General features: G+C 39.7%; 1 protein-coding gene and 1 long non-coding RNA gene across 2 annotated transcripts; one reads left to right on the top strand and one right to left on the bottom strand.

Annotated features, from left to right (window-relative positions):
- Positions 1–989: 989 nt before the first annotated feature.
- LOC125706603 (uncharacterized) lies at positions 990–6,590 on the top strand. Its single transcript, XM_048973351.1, has 7 exons — positions 990–1,578; positions 2,341–2,465; positions 3,161–3,321; positions 4,699–4,788; positions 4,975–5,140; positions 5,240–5,374; positions 5,471–6,590. The coding sequence occupies exons 1-7, from the start codon at positions 1,536–1,538 to the stop codon at positions 6,089–6,091; spliced, it is 1,341 nt and encodes a 446-aa protein (XP_048829308.1). The 5' UTR covers positions 990–1,535; the 3' UTR covers positions 6,092–6,590.
- A 3,149-nt stretch (positions 6,591–9,739) lies between these two features.
- Positions 9,740–11,420, bottom strand: LOC125706610 (uncharacterized). Its single transcript, XR_007382028.1, has 3 exons — positions 10,947–11,420; positions 10,602–10,798; positions 9,740–9,906 (listed from the first exon to the last, which is right to left on the bottom strand). It is a non-coding gene; the product is annotated as an uncharacterized LOC125706610 (long non-coding RNA).
- Positions 11,421–15,531: the final 4,111 nt, after the last annotated feature.

Below are 15,531 nucleotides of genomic sequence, written 5' to 3' on the forward strand. Positions count from 1 at the left end.
CTTGAAAGCCTACATGACATGGATACAATCGGTGCTGCTGGATGGTCATGCATGATAAGATTCTTGCAGAACTTTTTAACTATTTGTTATTATTCACCAAGGAATCCATCACAACGCAAGGGCAGAGCAGTATTTGAATATTTTACAAGAAAATCTCAGATAAATGACAAACTTTTCCAGGATTTTAGGTGAAAGCACCAGGAATTGTTTTCACTAAAAGGGAATTATTTAGATTTTGGTTCTTTCTCTAAAAAAATAAATAGAGAGGTAGGTGGGTTTTTCCATTGCACCTTTTATGAGCCTGTAATATACATATATACAGTAGCCCCCCATATCCACGTTCCAAGACTTACTGCAAATAGCCTAAATGGTGGATAAGTGATCAATTACGCACAGTATGACATTACCAAAATTAAATACGGTGATAATAATGTACATCTGACATTATTATGTAGTACTGTATAGTACTGTACTCTGTCGAATGAAAGGGATTCTGACATTTTAGTGTAATTCTTAGGAAAGAAACAATAGAGAAATGAAAAATTTAATGTATCAAGGGATGACAAGGGCAAGTGGTTGTAACATTAAAGTAAAGTAAAGTACTGGTGCTCTTGTTAAGTGTCATTGTAATAAGATAATCAACGTCATTCACGTCACTTGTTAGTGGTTTTAATGTTATGGCTGATCAGTGTATATAACAAAAATGTATATACACACAGACATGCACACACACACACATACACAAGCACACACAGACACACACACACACACATAGGTTTGTAATTATATTTTTGTGGGGACTGTCCATTCATTTTTATGGGAAAAACTCTTATCCCAACATGATGACCTTAATCCCTACCCAGCCCCAACCTTAACCATAAGTAACCAAACACAATATGAGACTTCTGGCATTTTTAGTTTTTTGATTGCAGTCACAGATCTTTGTGGGGACCTGAAAATAATGGTCCCCACAACATAAAATGACATTTGGTCCCCACAATGTAATATAAACATAATACACACACACATTACATATTTTTGTTGCCTTACGTACAAACATGGTTTTCTTATATCTTACTTTTCCAGCTCCTATGCTGCGTGTTTTGTTACATGAAGTAACAATGTAGTATCTAATGTGCAAAAACAACTAAGCAATGATGAATTCACAACCAAGTCATTCAAGCTTTCACTCTCTAAACAAGCACGCAAAACGAAAAAAAAAAAATCATACAGTGGGTTTCCGCCGCCTGTACAGTTTCCTGTCAGTGAATCACATGTTGCTTGTGGAATAAAACTCTTGCAAATTTTTTTTCCTTTCCACGCATCTCCAGGAAACTTTCTTTCGTATGCAAACATGATACATGTGTTCTGTCGTTACACAAGGACACCGATTTTCCGAGAACGCGGAAAAGTAAATGTCACACAAGTATATTACACAATTCTGAGCTGTACCTCAACAGAAAGCGTTTCCAGCCTTGTGAAGTACATCCGTGAAGAGGCGAATCATCACAACTTTTTATTCAAACATCATCAAAATGAGATTATGGTCACATCATACATGCCGAAGGCTCTCAAAAGGTATATGTATCACCTGCTCGCATTTCTTTAAACTGTAACACTGTTTTTATTATGCTAAAAAGGACCTATTTGGTTGAAAAGTAAAGAGAATTTAAAAAATGTTTCTTTTTTTATTTAAATGTTTTCTTTGATTTTTTTTTTTAGCATTTGTACATATTCATACTTGAATGATCGTAAGCAGTTTAAGATATGCAAGTACAAGATAAATTACACTATTAATTAAGCTAGCCTATTAACGTATAAATTAAATCTATTACTGCATGTTCTTATTTTTATTTTCAGGACTTTTTCACAGCGTAGAACTAAAATTTCTTGTACTGTGTTGATCTATTAATATGCATTGGGCTGAATTTCGTACATTTTAACATTATGAACCGAACTGTGTATGGCAACAATAACCATTTTTTTTAGTCCGATATCTTCAGGCTAGTGTCTGGCTTTATGTCTGTGGCTGGTCTAAGGGCTCGTAAAAAATCTTTTACTTCTTTTCAAATGAAAATTTTAATATTTTTCATTACATATTAAATATAGCATTTAAATATAGTTTGGTTGAATACATGATCTATAATAGGCAGGTACTGAAAGAAACTAAAAAAAAATGACCATTTTATCAGTCTATTCATACTACAAGAATACCACAGTACCTTTTATCCATAGCTAATACAAGAGATCCCCTTAAGGGTGCTCATCACACAGTCTGTCCACCACAGACAGGGTCTTAGTTACTTGAGCACTTCTCTGACGTCGCCTTTCTTTCCATAGAGTCTCCACGCCTCGGTGGCTCAAACCTGAGACCTCAACGTAAGTCTTTACCAGAGGAAATCCCAATGGATGAGAAGGGTCCAGTGGCCCAAACGCTGCGCAGGTGCCTGCTGTCCAATCTGAAGGTAATGTGCTTATAAGCAACGCTAAGGGCTAAATACCAAAAGCTCACCTCTCTGCATGCTGCTCACCAGTGATCTCATGTGTGTGAGTTCAGGCACACGCAAAAAAAACTATTTTTTTTATTTTTATTAATTATCTATAGGGATTGTTGAATGTCATTTATTTACCTATTTTGATGATTGCAAATTGACATATTCTGATGCCTTATGTTATTTCATCCTGCATCTATTTATGTTTCATTGTTGTCAATTTTCTTTTTATAAAGTATTTTGAGCTGCCTTTGTAAAATAAAGGAGCCATTTACAAATAATAATAAACTGATGATTGTAGTTTAGCCATTAACTGATTTTAGATTAATGATCAAGTACCCAATACCTCAGTATAAATAACCATGAACATATATTATGGATATATTATTTATTCATATTATCTATTTGTTTATTCACTAAATGTTCATCACTACTTTCATGGACACCTAGACTGACAACAAAGATATTAAGATTTAATTAAAGCCCAGTTTTTGTTCCCTGTTGGTAATAAAATGATGGCAGCCAAAATCAAAAGGAATATCAGACAAAGAAATGTGAACCAAGAAAATTAGCTCATCGGGGAATGACCTGAACTGTTCCCTAAAGATACATCAATGTGAGACGAATGAACAATGTGAATAACTTCATGCTGATCTCCTGCCGCACAGGAGAGCCGAGGACCGACGGAACCGGCAGCAGCCGGCCTGTGTGGCGACACTGCTTCCAGACTCCAACAACTGGCCCTGAACTGGTTTACGGGCATGCATGCTCCACTCCTCCTGCATGGCGACAGCTTCCCTTCTTGGTTCCACGGGTTCATCAGCAGGAGGTAAGAGAAAAGAACGCAGCAGTGGATGGAAGAGCCCCGTTTGATGTTAGCAGTGTGAGAAAGCCTCTGAGGGCACATTTTACTCGGTTTCATCAATTACATCCTGACACCGCTTGAATATTTCACATTCATTTTGCTTGAATATCACTGCAGTTACAGTACGATAATGAAAGGTCAATTCTCTGATGTACCGTAAATATTTCTATTACAATAACAGATATGCGTATCTATGCTATGATTATGCCATAAATAATCATTATAAATGGGATATTTAGGGATGTTCAGCGATGGGTTAGTGTCCCATCCTGGGGTGTTTTCAGCCTCCTTGATAGGCTCCGAACTGAAGCGCTTTTCGAAAACAGATGGATGGATATTAAGGGGAACTTAAAATAGATCAGTATATAATTTAAAATGCATTTTACACACCAGTAACAGCTTGTTATTTATTTTATTTTAGCAATACTTTCTTTGATTGACAAATATGTTTGGAAAATGTTACTTTCTTACTGGGAGAAAACAATAATTTAAAATTATATTTGGTGCTTTATTTAAAATCAATTAACAGTCTCTGAAAATGGTATACTCCAGAGCAGCGGTCACTAACTGGACCGGAACAATTGGATCCAAACTGTGCGATGGTTCCCCCCCTCGGCATCTGTTTTCAGATGCAGTGAAGCTGCAGTGTCCTGTTCGTTTTCTGTTATTTCTGAAGTTTCGGTAAAAGGGCAAAGGAACCAATATTAGGTCATTTACGCGAAATATATCACAGATTTGGGTGGCAGATGACACTAACCACGAGAAGTTTTCCTTTCCATAGCGTTTGTTTGTCGAGTCATCTCTGGCTGTCTAATATTCTTGTATATAAATATTATTTTTACCCATTTAAAAAATTCATATTATGGTTTTACTTAAACACACATATAATGTGTGTATCCACATATTCATCGCAAAAGTTACATTAGGTCATAAAAGCATTTAACTTTCGGTGAGAACAGAAATGAAAACCACAGGAAACCAAAGTGTCAAAACGTTAATAAATGTTTATGTGGAATTATGAAAAATGTAGGCCATGAATAATATTCGGGGGCCTTAATTTAAGTACAACCTCCAAAATCAGTGATTGTTCTTGTTTTGGTGTTTAGATAGATACAGTGGAATTATTATCATGTTTCATATGTAATAATATCTTCTGAGTTACTGGGTGTTTTTTTAACCAGAGCAAAATGTGCAGTCTTTGCAATAAAGCATTCTTATTTAATAATATTTAATAGATTAAATGAAGGGATTAAAGTAGAAAGGAGCATGACCTAGGTTAGAAGTCCAGATTTTGACCAGTATGTTACCAGGGGTTTTTAAAATTATGTATTATTTTTATAGGGATGCTGAAAACCAGCTGAAAGACAAACCTGTGGGGTGTTTTCTCATCCGGCTCAGTGACAAGGCCGTCGGATACATTCTCTCCTATCGGTGAGTTTCATACCCTTTCTGTCCCTCCAACCCACACAATCCTGCTTTTACTATTTAAGTCTGTAACCGTCACCCGTACAGTAATGGATCTTCGACACTTTCAGGTGTCGGAATATGTAAAGAAATACTTACTGGTGAATCAAGTGCTTGGGAGACGTTTGACTTGGCTTGATCTGACTGTTCCAGGGGGCGCGATCGATGTCGTCACTGCGTCGTCACTCAGGACGAAGCGGGGAAATTTATTGTCGTGGGAGACACTGAAACACACAGCACGCTGTCAGGCCTGATCAAATACTACAGATCCCATCCGATTGAGCCTTTTGGGGAATATCTGACCTCGTCCTGCCTCGAGGTGAGACGGCCTGTTGTTCATAACTTCTTAAGAATTCATGCAGTGTTTGGGGTGTCTCAGGCCGCTAAGTTCCTAACAGTGAGTGTGACATCTACACAGTATTCCACTACTGATATTTACGACGTGGTCCAGCCCAGTGGACTGAACGACTTCCCGACTAATTGGGCCCCCGCCGTGCCCCCCAGGAGCAACAGGAAACCTGCTGTAACCTCTAGATTTCCAGAACAGCCACAGGTAATTATTCCCTCATATAACTTTTGTTATTCAGGCCTCTGCTAGTTGCTGATATAAGTTCTTTTTCCAACCCTGTGCTGTCTGTATCTCTTAAAGCTGACGGGGAGCTCACCTGCAAAATCTGCAGCGGATGGTGCTCTGGAAGAGAAGTGTACTTGTAAGAATCAAGTTCCACGCACTAAGTCGGGGCAGAATCAAGCATTGGAAAGGATTCAGCCCCCATTGGCAATCGACGGCGGTCCACACAGAGTTGAAGCAGTGCGGAGGAGGGTTCGCAGAGGTCACCACGCAGGTGGTTCCAAGCTGACTGAGCAGTTGCAGCGTGGTACCGAGACTGTGTACTCAGAACTGCAGGTGGAGGACGACAGCCAGAAATGGGTACAAACCAAGCAGCAGCCTTACAGACATGGCGGTTCGCCCCGGGATCTATCTCTATTAGACAGAAACACAGGAAAAACAACTAACAGACTCTGCAACAGTCCAGTTTTTCAGAAGACCAGAGGACGTCTTGAACAAGGCCGGCGATACACTGACACTCCCCTGGTATGGCACGCACTCCAGCATGACAGTGTGATCTACTCCACAGTGTGTCACCACCTTACTCAAGGCAATACTCATGCTCGACACACTTACGGGCAGGTCTCAGAACCGGGCTACCACAGTGCTGCCATGGCAACGCAAATGAAACACCGGAGCACCTTTAGCCCAAACACTTAGACTCCTGCTGGGAAAAATGAAGCTGGCATTTGGCAAAATGACACTGTGATTATGACCACGCTAGGGACTCGTATTCATTCCAGAGATAAAGTTTCTAGAGGACAATCTACACTTACAATGAACTAACTAGTCTTGCATTCTTTTTCCTTCCTGCCTTATTTTTTTACACACTATTCCAACAGTTAAATGGAGTTTTGAAGATACATACAGTATGTTGATTGAATGGAAAGTTAGAGTTTATATTTAGAGTTATATTTATTGCATATTTATGCATGTAAATCATTAGGACAGCTGGGCTGGAACAGTAGTTCCTCTGTAGGACATGACACATGTACATCTGAGGAATTTTCATATGTAGACTTTCCTTGTCATTGTAAACTTGGTGCTTTATTTGTAGAAATTTATGGACAATGTTTCACTAATGTATGTATGTATGTATGTATGTATGTATATGTATGTATTGTTACATATTACACATATTCTGAAGTTCAATTCTAAACTGAATTTGTGAAGGCGTGCTGCAGTGCTCACATGCCGGGAAGGATGAGGGACACAAGAGCAGGATTATGGGGAAATGTAGGGACTTTATTAAAATCAAAAGAACCAGGGTAAGAAACAAAAGGGATCACGCAGGGTAAAAAAACACTAAGACTGGGGAGCGGGTCTGAACACAGACACAGCTGGGAGAGACATCAGTGACAGAACTAGGGAAGACAAGACTGGCAGGCACTTATACACTGGGTTAATGAGGGAATACATGGGGATCAACAGGAGGCAGCTGGAGTGAGTTAACGAGGGGGCAGCAACAAGAGGAAAGAAACACAGGAAAGGTAGAGCCCTGCTAGGGAGAAATGGGGAGGGTGGGGTACATGCAGAATCTCTTTTATGCATAGATTAAGGGACACTGATTCATGGCTGTAAAAACGTACTAGGGTGGGATGGCAAAAAGAGGCAGGTGCATATGATGCTAATAAGAAAATCAAGGAGCTGAGGTGGGGGGGGGGGGGGGGGGGAATGAATTTGAGACTGATGGGTTTTGGGCCAAAGGAATCGAATGAATCGAACTCCATTACTGGTCTTGAAAATTGCATTTAATCTACACCGAAGTCTGAGTTTTTGGCACTGAGGCAAACGTACATTAATGCAGACACACGAGGAGCAGGCGGAGCCAAATGCTGCTGTTAAATACAGAATAATATCTGACTCTCCGTCTCCTCCACAGTGGCCAAAGAGGCAGCTCGCTTTGCTGAAACAGCACATCATTTCTGATGGTATCATGATACGAAGGTTTCCATCTGTCGCTAAGCATGAACACAAGCATTTTTATCTTCGTGATCATCTGGGTCAGCCCTAGTAGCATTCTAGATTTATATTCGTAATTTAATGGACGCTGAATGGTACTTAAAAATAACAGCAGCTTGAATGGCTTTGGATGAACATAACGCAGACCATCTGTGAAATTCCAGGTGCTCATGGACATTTCCTGTTACATGTCAGGTGCGAGGTGGGCAGAGCAGTTTGGGGCTTTATTTTACTTGTCGGAAAAATGAAGCCACCACCTATATGTGATATTCCGCACAAGTCCTACGCTCTACCTCTGTGTTTCACAATCCAGTCCTCGGGGGACTATCTGTTGGGAAACTCTGCTCTACCTTAACAAAATGTACAAAATAACAGTCTGCCAAGCAGCTTCAATAAGGATATTTCTCTCATATTATCAAAAGGCATGCATTTGCTTAATAAGAGCAATGCAACTCAAGAAAGAAAACAATCGCAATAAGTTACTGCAATTTGCATTCAGTCGTGAATGGTAGGGAGTGAGAAGAAGTAAACTGTTGGACACTGGCGTGGCATAAACATCACACCATCAGCATCTTCTGTTCTACCATAATATATTTTTTTCTTTCTCACACACACACACACACACACATGTAAATAAAATGATCCATACTCCATAATATCGCAATATATTTAATATATATTATTAAATCATGATATATATTATTTGCAGAGAAAGTAGAACTGCAATGGATATGATCAGTATGGATTATTTTCCACTTACAGTACTTTTTATGTTTATTATCTATCCATTTTACGTGTCTGATATTATCCCAGCAGAGAACCAAATTACAGACAGAAATCATCAATCTTATAACCACTAATCCAGTACAGGGTCAGAGGGAGCCTGTGGCCTGTTCCAGGAAGCGTAGGCTTGAAGGGGATGGGTACGGACAGGATGCCGGTCTATCATACTGCTCACATCTACATACTGTCGGCAATTCAGAGACATCAGTTCAATGCATGTCTTTGTACTGCTGCAGACAACCTGCAAATACAACGAACAGGGGTGGGAGGTGTGAAGTAATAATATAACGTAGCATTCTTGGGGTTTTTAGAAATGCATGCTGTGGTTTGTTAAGCCACCTTGAGTTTCATCAGGAGGTGCATCAATAAAATCAGTGAATTGCCAACCGCAGCCTTCTTAAGGGCAACAACAAAAACACTGAGGGTGTATTTGATTAAAGCTTCATTTATATGCTTCTAAACAATTGCAGAGAGACCACATGCTTTTCTGGGCTAGAGTTTGTTCCGCTGAATGATACCGGAAAGATATTTCGAATTTTCACAGCCAAGATGCACTTTTCAATTTATTTACTGGATCTGGAACCATTGAACTATTTGGACCATAACAAAGTACGCTGATCATAAGGCTTATAGGTATGCATGCGGCTTTGTCTTTCTGAATAAACTGAATGGTGCTGCAGTTTAAGTGGTCAAGTGTTTATTCCAGTGATATCATAACTCCAGTGCTGCTTTCAGATCAAATCATTGAGCAAACAAGGCTCATCATTCAAATAAGCAAAAACAAATTAGATGTATTAAAAGGTTAGTCCATTGCACTTTATCACATCAAATGCTGAAAACATGTTGATCACAGGCACGACTCTCGAGTCGAAAGACAGGAAAAAGTGGTAAGAGATAATTCTAAAAATAAAATACAGACAACCACTGATTGCATCAGAAAGGCCTTCTTTTGAGTGGCGATCAGTTGATTGCTGTGATTGTCGTCATGTTCCTGCGCTTTAGCGATACCGAAAATGAGATCAGTCAGCAATTGGGAAAATGTAATATAGTTCCCATGCAGGAAACAGCTTTGCATAGCTATCAAATAACAAAACCGTTCCTTTGTATACTTCTGCTGTGCTATTTTGCTGTTTTGTCCTTTATTAAGGTGTTAGCAATAGAATCTCAAAGTTTCACTTGAACAGGTATTTCAGGAATCTCTCATTTGTGGGACATGACAAAAAAACAATTAGTTGTTATAGCAAATGAGGACACAGCAGCACAGCCACCTGGACATAATGACCTCATGTGCCAGCACTATAGGTTAGAAATATAAAGTGACTCGGATACCGATGTCAGGTTTTGTTCAAGAACAAGAGGCTGAATAGCATGTAGCTTGTTGTTTTCCTACATTTTATTTCTTAATCCTCTTGGTGAATTAGGCAATGAATGAATGTCTGTGCTTTGTTCAAAATGTATATTAAGAAACACACAAAAAACCTGCAGATTCAAACTCTATATATTTGGCATAAATTTGCACAAAAACATGGCAGCTGAGGTAAAAAACACAGGTTTAGTGTTTCTTCAGTTCAGTGCAGTAGCTGGACCAGCTGGGCTGTACTGTGGTCCATCTCTCAGTCACAGGTGACATAAGACCTCATCCGTCACCCCCCCCCCACAATGCCAGCTCAGACTGACCCATCTGGAGAGATGTGCGCTGAGGTCCGTTTCAAATTCGTACATGGAAGGTGCTGCAAGCAAGTCAAAAATGTTAGTTGCATCTGATGTTTTAATCATTTAAATGAACCTATTGAAAATTATAACCTAATAAAAATTGGCTGGCTGAGATTGTTTAGTTTCATGTTTAGTTTAATCTGTGTTTCATGTTTACGTTCAAAAGAACATCCAGAATCCTAGTTAGCATTTTGAAAGTGTAGCAAAATGACTTGTAGTACAGCGTACTATACTCTGTTTAAAGTAGAGACCTGAAAATACATCGCGTCTCTGAATGTTGTATATCATTTCCTCATCAAAAGGAAACTCATATATCTACAGCGGGGAAAATAAGTATTGAATGTGTCAGCATTTTTCTCAGTAAATATATTTCTAATGGGCTATTGACATGACACTTAATGATTTACAGAGGACCCTGGAACCTTCAAGATTGCAAGACGTAAACCAAGGGCTCAAGCTGTTTTCAAACCAGCCGTGTAATTTAATGACCAGATCAATTGTGAGTAAGTAAGCTTTTAACAGAAACGGCTTTGCTTCTTTTCCTGGAAATTCAGATAAATGGTATCAATCATAATGCAGTGAACAATGTCCTCGGCTAAGCACTTGCTGACGTCTGAACAGCATACATTCTACTCCATCGTAATAGGTAATTAGCTAGTTTCAAAAACCCAAGATGGGCTACGACTTTTAGAGATGTTCCTGCTGCATTTACCTCAAGAAGGCAGGAGCCCTAGAGATTATCTTCTCAAAGTCAGCAAAGTAGAGTTTGTTGTCCCCATCCAGATCTGCTCCCTTGATGGCTTTTCCACATACAAAGTTTGCTTCCTCAGGTGTCTGGTCGTCTCTGGATAAACTTAATCACTGTTTTCTCCAGGCCCTCTTTGCAGATGAAAACCTCAGTCTTAAAACCTGCCCAAATCAAGAAAATAATGGTTTGTAAACTTTTTGTGGAAGCTTTTGGTTGACATTTTTAAAATATACCATTTCCACGTAGAAGATACAGAAAAATACTTGATTAAGAAATGCAGCCTCAGTTGAGAATGAAAACTTTTCTTACCATATGTTTTGAAGGCGTAAATGGTATCTGGGAGACATTTTGCTGAGCACCTGAAACATGTCTACAAAGTCATTGAAGCTGAGGTTGCCTAATCCATCCTCAGAAAATGACTCCACGATACGATTTCTGAACGGGTTTGCCGGCAGAATGTAATAAATGGAAGATCCCCCATTTTGCTCACACTGCTCAGGGTCCAAAGATGAACGTCAAGATAGCGTAGAGTAACGGTAAGACATTAAGCTCAGGGACACCTAGTAGGGCCACAGTGATGGCCCACAAACCCATCGACCCACCAGGAAAATGCCTGGTACACCAGCTGGCCAGTCCAGGTCTGACTATGTGTGTTTTAAAGTAAATATTTGACCTTGGACACCTAGGCAGCAGTACGAAGAGGATTTACACCTGATAAATAAAATCTACTAAAGATGAATGCGAAGGGATTTACTCTGGGAGTAAAAGCATACAGTATAACAATTAAATATATGTGGATACATCTATGGATTCTATGTAGGCAACTAAGCCAGTGATTACCTGTTATATAACTATTAACTGTTATATATTGTTATATGTCTAATAACATATTAGTTTTCTTGGCAATAAAAATATGACATTGAAAAATGAGATTAAAATGAATTCATTTGAATCTCCTACAGTAGTTATTTTGGGAAATTGAGTTGGTCTGATGAATACTAGAAAGCACATGCAGCGTATTTATCAACAAGTTTATTTAGTAAAATGGTGGGAGGTGAAAACGTATTTCCACCGCTTTCTTTTTGTACTGGGTGAAGAAAGACTAGCAGCAGAGTTACCCTCGGTTCAGGAATCTGGATGATGACTGCAGAGGGCAGTTTAAGGTCAGGGTCATTGCTACAGTCTAACGGCACGACACGTGGAGCAAGTTTGTGGGATCGTCCATGTAGCGCGAACAAAAGAGGGGAGGTAATCAGCTGACCTCGGTTATATCAAGCTTAATGTCAGTTACTGAGCCTGAGGTTGGGTGGCTTTGCAGCTATCAAATAAAGAAAAGACATTTAGCAGTAAGTAGGTTTCTTAGAAACAGCTGTTCCAGAAAACATCCGTAAGATTAAATGCGATAGGACTTTAACTGTGCATTGATTCAATGTTATGTTGAAACAGTGTTATTTCCATTAAATGAGGTAGATGATGAATGCAGAACATGACAAAAGTAAAGGGTCAAAATATAAAACAGAACGAATAACTAAAACAGCAAAAAAACACATTGACTACCACAACAAAACAGAATGATTTTCCTGTGTTCCATTACTAATTGGAACTAACCTGAAAACTCCACATGGTCATACTTCAGTTCCTTTGAATGTATCCATTGGGGTCTATAGATTTATAGGTCAGTTTTCATTTCAGGATATAATATGATTGTGAATCTAATCAAACAGTGTTGTGTCTAGTAGTTAATGTCATGTTTTACTCATTTAAATGTGCTTATATTTTATAGAGAATCATAATATTAATCTGGTATTAATAAGACTTGTAATGAAAATGTAATATTAATTTTATATTAATGAAAGATAACTGTAATAATAATCTGTTATCAGTAATAGTTAATCAAAACATTATTCTGGTATAGTTAATTTCAGAATTAAAAAAGCTACAAGATAGCAAAGGCAGGAGAAGGGAAAAGGTACCTGATTGTGTCAATGGGAGGAACACAATAGCAGGCTGGAGAACAGGCTTATGATGATGGACAGACAGCCGCCATGAAGAGGACAGGATGTCCAGCAGCCAACAGAGTGAAATGGGAAGAGCAAGCTGGGTGGCAAAGATGGGGAGCAACAAGGCAGCAACACATTAAAACAGACCAGATGTCACGAGAGAGTGAGTAAGCTTGTGGGGGTGTGTGGGTGTTCCGCAGTGGGGCTGGAATGAGAAGTGAGTCATGCCTTAAAAAAGTCGTTTCAAGCAAAATGCCTGCAAGTAGAAGAGTAAACATTCCAGGGAACCAGGGAAAAAGGTCTTTAAGGAGAGTTTTTAGCCCCGTGACATTCCATGAGCAGAGCACACGTGACGCTTCGGTCCAACTACAAATCCTACCGTCTAAAAGTGACCCAGAAGTAACACAAATGTGCACAGACTCTCATTTGTCTCTCACCAGACGTAATTAAATTCCCCAGATGCCAATAATTTTGTCATGGTCTTTCTTAATTAAAAATTGAACAAACAGAAGATCAGTTTGTGCCTTGGTCGCCCAGTAGTCATTACTTCTTTGGTGTTCTCATTAGAATGTTACTTCACAATAATTCAGTCACTGCATGTATGGGGGCTGGGGAAAACGTATGTTTGCCGGGTTCTGTTCTAGATGGGGCCCAGAATTAGTCATTTCTTAAAGTATAAAAAGGTAAATCTACCATGGGGGACTCCCTCTAGTTGGAAAAATCTATCGCGGGGGACCCCCAATTTCGGTATCAGCCAACTGTCCCCCCCCTCCACCTCTGCTTGTGAGAATGTACTAAGGGGGGCTACACCTCCCCTACCCTCCACCTCAACAACAGGGTACAGGCCTCTGCTTTACTTACTCCTCAGCTATGACTGTATCCATCCACAACGGTAACACCCATCCATCCATTTTCCAAACCGCTTATCCTACTGGGTCGTATCTCCCAGTCTGCACTAATCAAGACGTGGTAGAACGTGTCTCCAGCCTCAAAACTTCGGCATCCACATTTCCAAGGACCTTTCATGCACTCTGAGTAATACACTATGGAAGAGGGTGCAGCAGTGTCTGTCAGGAGACAGAAATGTCTGAGGAGATGCTGCGTAGCCGCCCACAGTGTAAAGCTACGGAGTAAGGTGAACTGACATGTCTAAATTGCCTATAGTGCATGATTGTGAATGTGTGCACGCATGTACCCTGTAAGAGACTGACATCCTGTGCAGGGTATATCCAAACCTATGCAGCTTCCAGGCCCTTTATATAGAGGGAGTGTTATTACTATTTTTGCATACATTGAACTAGTTCAAAGGAAATATTTTATTCAGCAAAGCGAGGCATTACTCACTGAAGGATTTCTTTGCGCGTGAAGAAAGTGCAGTTTTGTAGTTTTAGGGAAGTAAAAAATGTATCTGTTATCATTCATTGCATCCGGTCTTGTTATTTTCCTACTGTATGAAATATCAGTATCAACTAAATCTGTTAAATGAAATAGTGAAAACAATATATCATAAGTTTGTATGCTTATGGTCAGCCTTTCATTATAATATTATTATAAAGATTTATAATCTCTATGAAAGGGCCAGCACTACTGTACACGGTGGTCAATCCAATCACATTCCAATCAGAATGGCACAGCCGGACGCGCCCCCCCCACAATACATGTCGTTATTCAACTGGAGGGAGACTTTCCTCATTTATTCTCAGACAACTGGTCTCCTAATTGAGATAAACCTTATGAGCACAGGATCTCAGCTTCATTTATAACCTTCTCCCAGGAAAAGGCAGGTGTTTTATCTTCGAGGCTCAGACAGGGAACAAAACGTCTGTCTTAATGTATGAGGGAAAATTTTGACACGATTCAGCCCTATAGCGATGCAGTGCGAACTGGAGGTGGAACATGAAACAGCTCAAGAAACAGTTTAGAGAGGCAGAACTGAATGTCCTCCTATGGTTTGGAAGCATAATGACCCCTGAAAACATCAATATTGCCAGTTACTCCCTAAATAAATAATGCACAATCTATAAAGCAAAATGATTTAACTTACCATTCTACGTTAAAAAATGGATTTTGCCAGTGCAAATATGTTAGATGTGTCCTGAGTTCATCCAAAATCGCACACTTATTTTAACGGCACACTTTTATGCTGATGCATCGATGCCATTCCGTGATTCTTACTATTCCTACTTATGACTAATTCTGGGACCTTTCCTTTACAACCTTAACAAAGATACCAGGTACAATGTTTAATAATATCAAGATAATGTGGACAATTATTTGGTTCCCACTTTGCAGGAACAGTTTGGGGAAGGCCCTTTTCTCTTCCAGCATGACCAGTGCACAAAGCAAGGTCCATAAGGACATGGTTGGGAGACGTTGAGGTGGAAGAACTTAACCGTCCCACACAGAGCCCTAACAGCAACCTCATCGAACACCTTTGAGATGAACTAGAACAGAGATCACAAGCCAGGCCTTCACGTTCAATATCAGTGTCTGAATTCACAAATGCTTTGTTTGATGAATGGGGTAATATTCCCACAGACAGACTCCAAAATCTTGCGGAAAGCCTTCCCAGAAGAGAGGCAGCTGCTATAGCTGCAAAGGGGGGATCAACTCCATCCTGATGCCTATGGACTTAGACTGGGACGTCTTAAAAGTTCCTGTAGGTGTAATGGCCAGGTGCGCCAATACTTTTGTCCATAGAGTGTATATATGACCAGTATTCTGTAACACCAAAGAGTTGGCATTCAGCAATTCTCCCTACCGGTCAGTGACATTTGAATTGCTACTGCTATGCAGGCTATGCAGGAACAGACCTATAAATAGACACTCTGTGATAATAATCCGTGAACAAGAACTACATTTTCTGCTCACTCCTCCAGATCATCTGGCTCACC

Source organism: Brienomyrus brachyistius, chromosome 13 (genome assembly GCF_023856365.1).
Source record: "Brienomyrus brachyistius isolate T26 chromosome 13, BBRACH_0.4, whole genome shotgun sequence".
Classification (NCBI taxonomy): Eukaryota; Metazoa; Chordata; class Actinopteri; order Osteoglossiformes; family Mormyridae; genus Brienomyrus; species Brienomyrus brachyistius.

Coding starts and splice junctions, on each gene's coding strand:
- LOC125706603 (XM_048973351.1), top strand. CDS start 1,536: ATGAGATTATGGTCACATCATACATGCCGAAGGCTCTCAAAAG. Junction 3,322..4,698: donor CACGGGTTCATCAGCAGGAG/GTAAGAGAAAAG, acceptor TTATTTTTATAG/GGATGCTGAAAACCAGCTGA. Junction 4,789..4,974: donor GGATACATTCTCTCCTATCG/GTGAGTTTCATA, acceptor TGACTGTTCCAG/GGGGCGCGATCGATGTCGTC.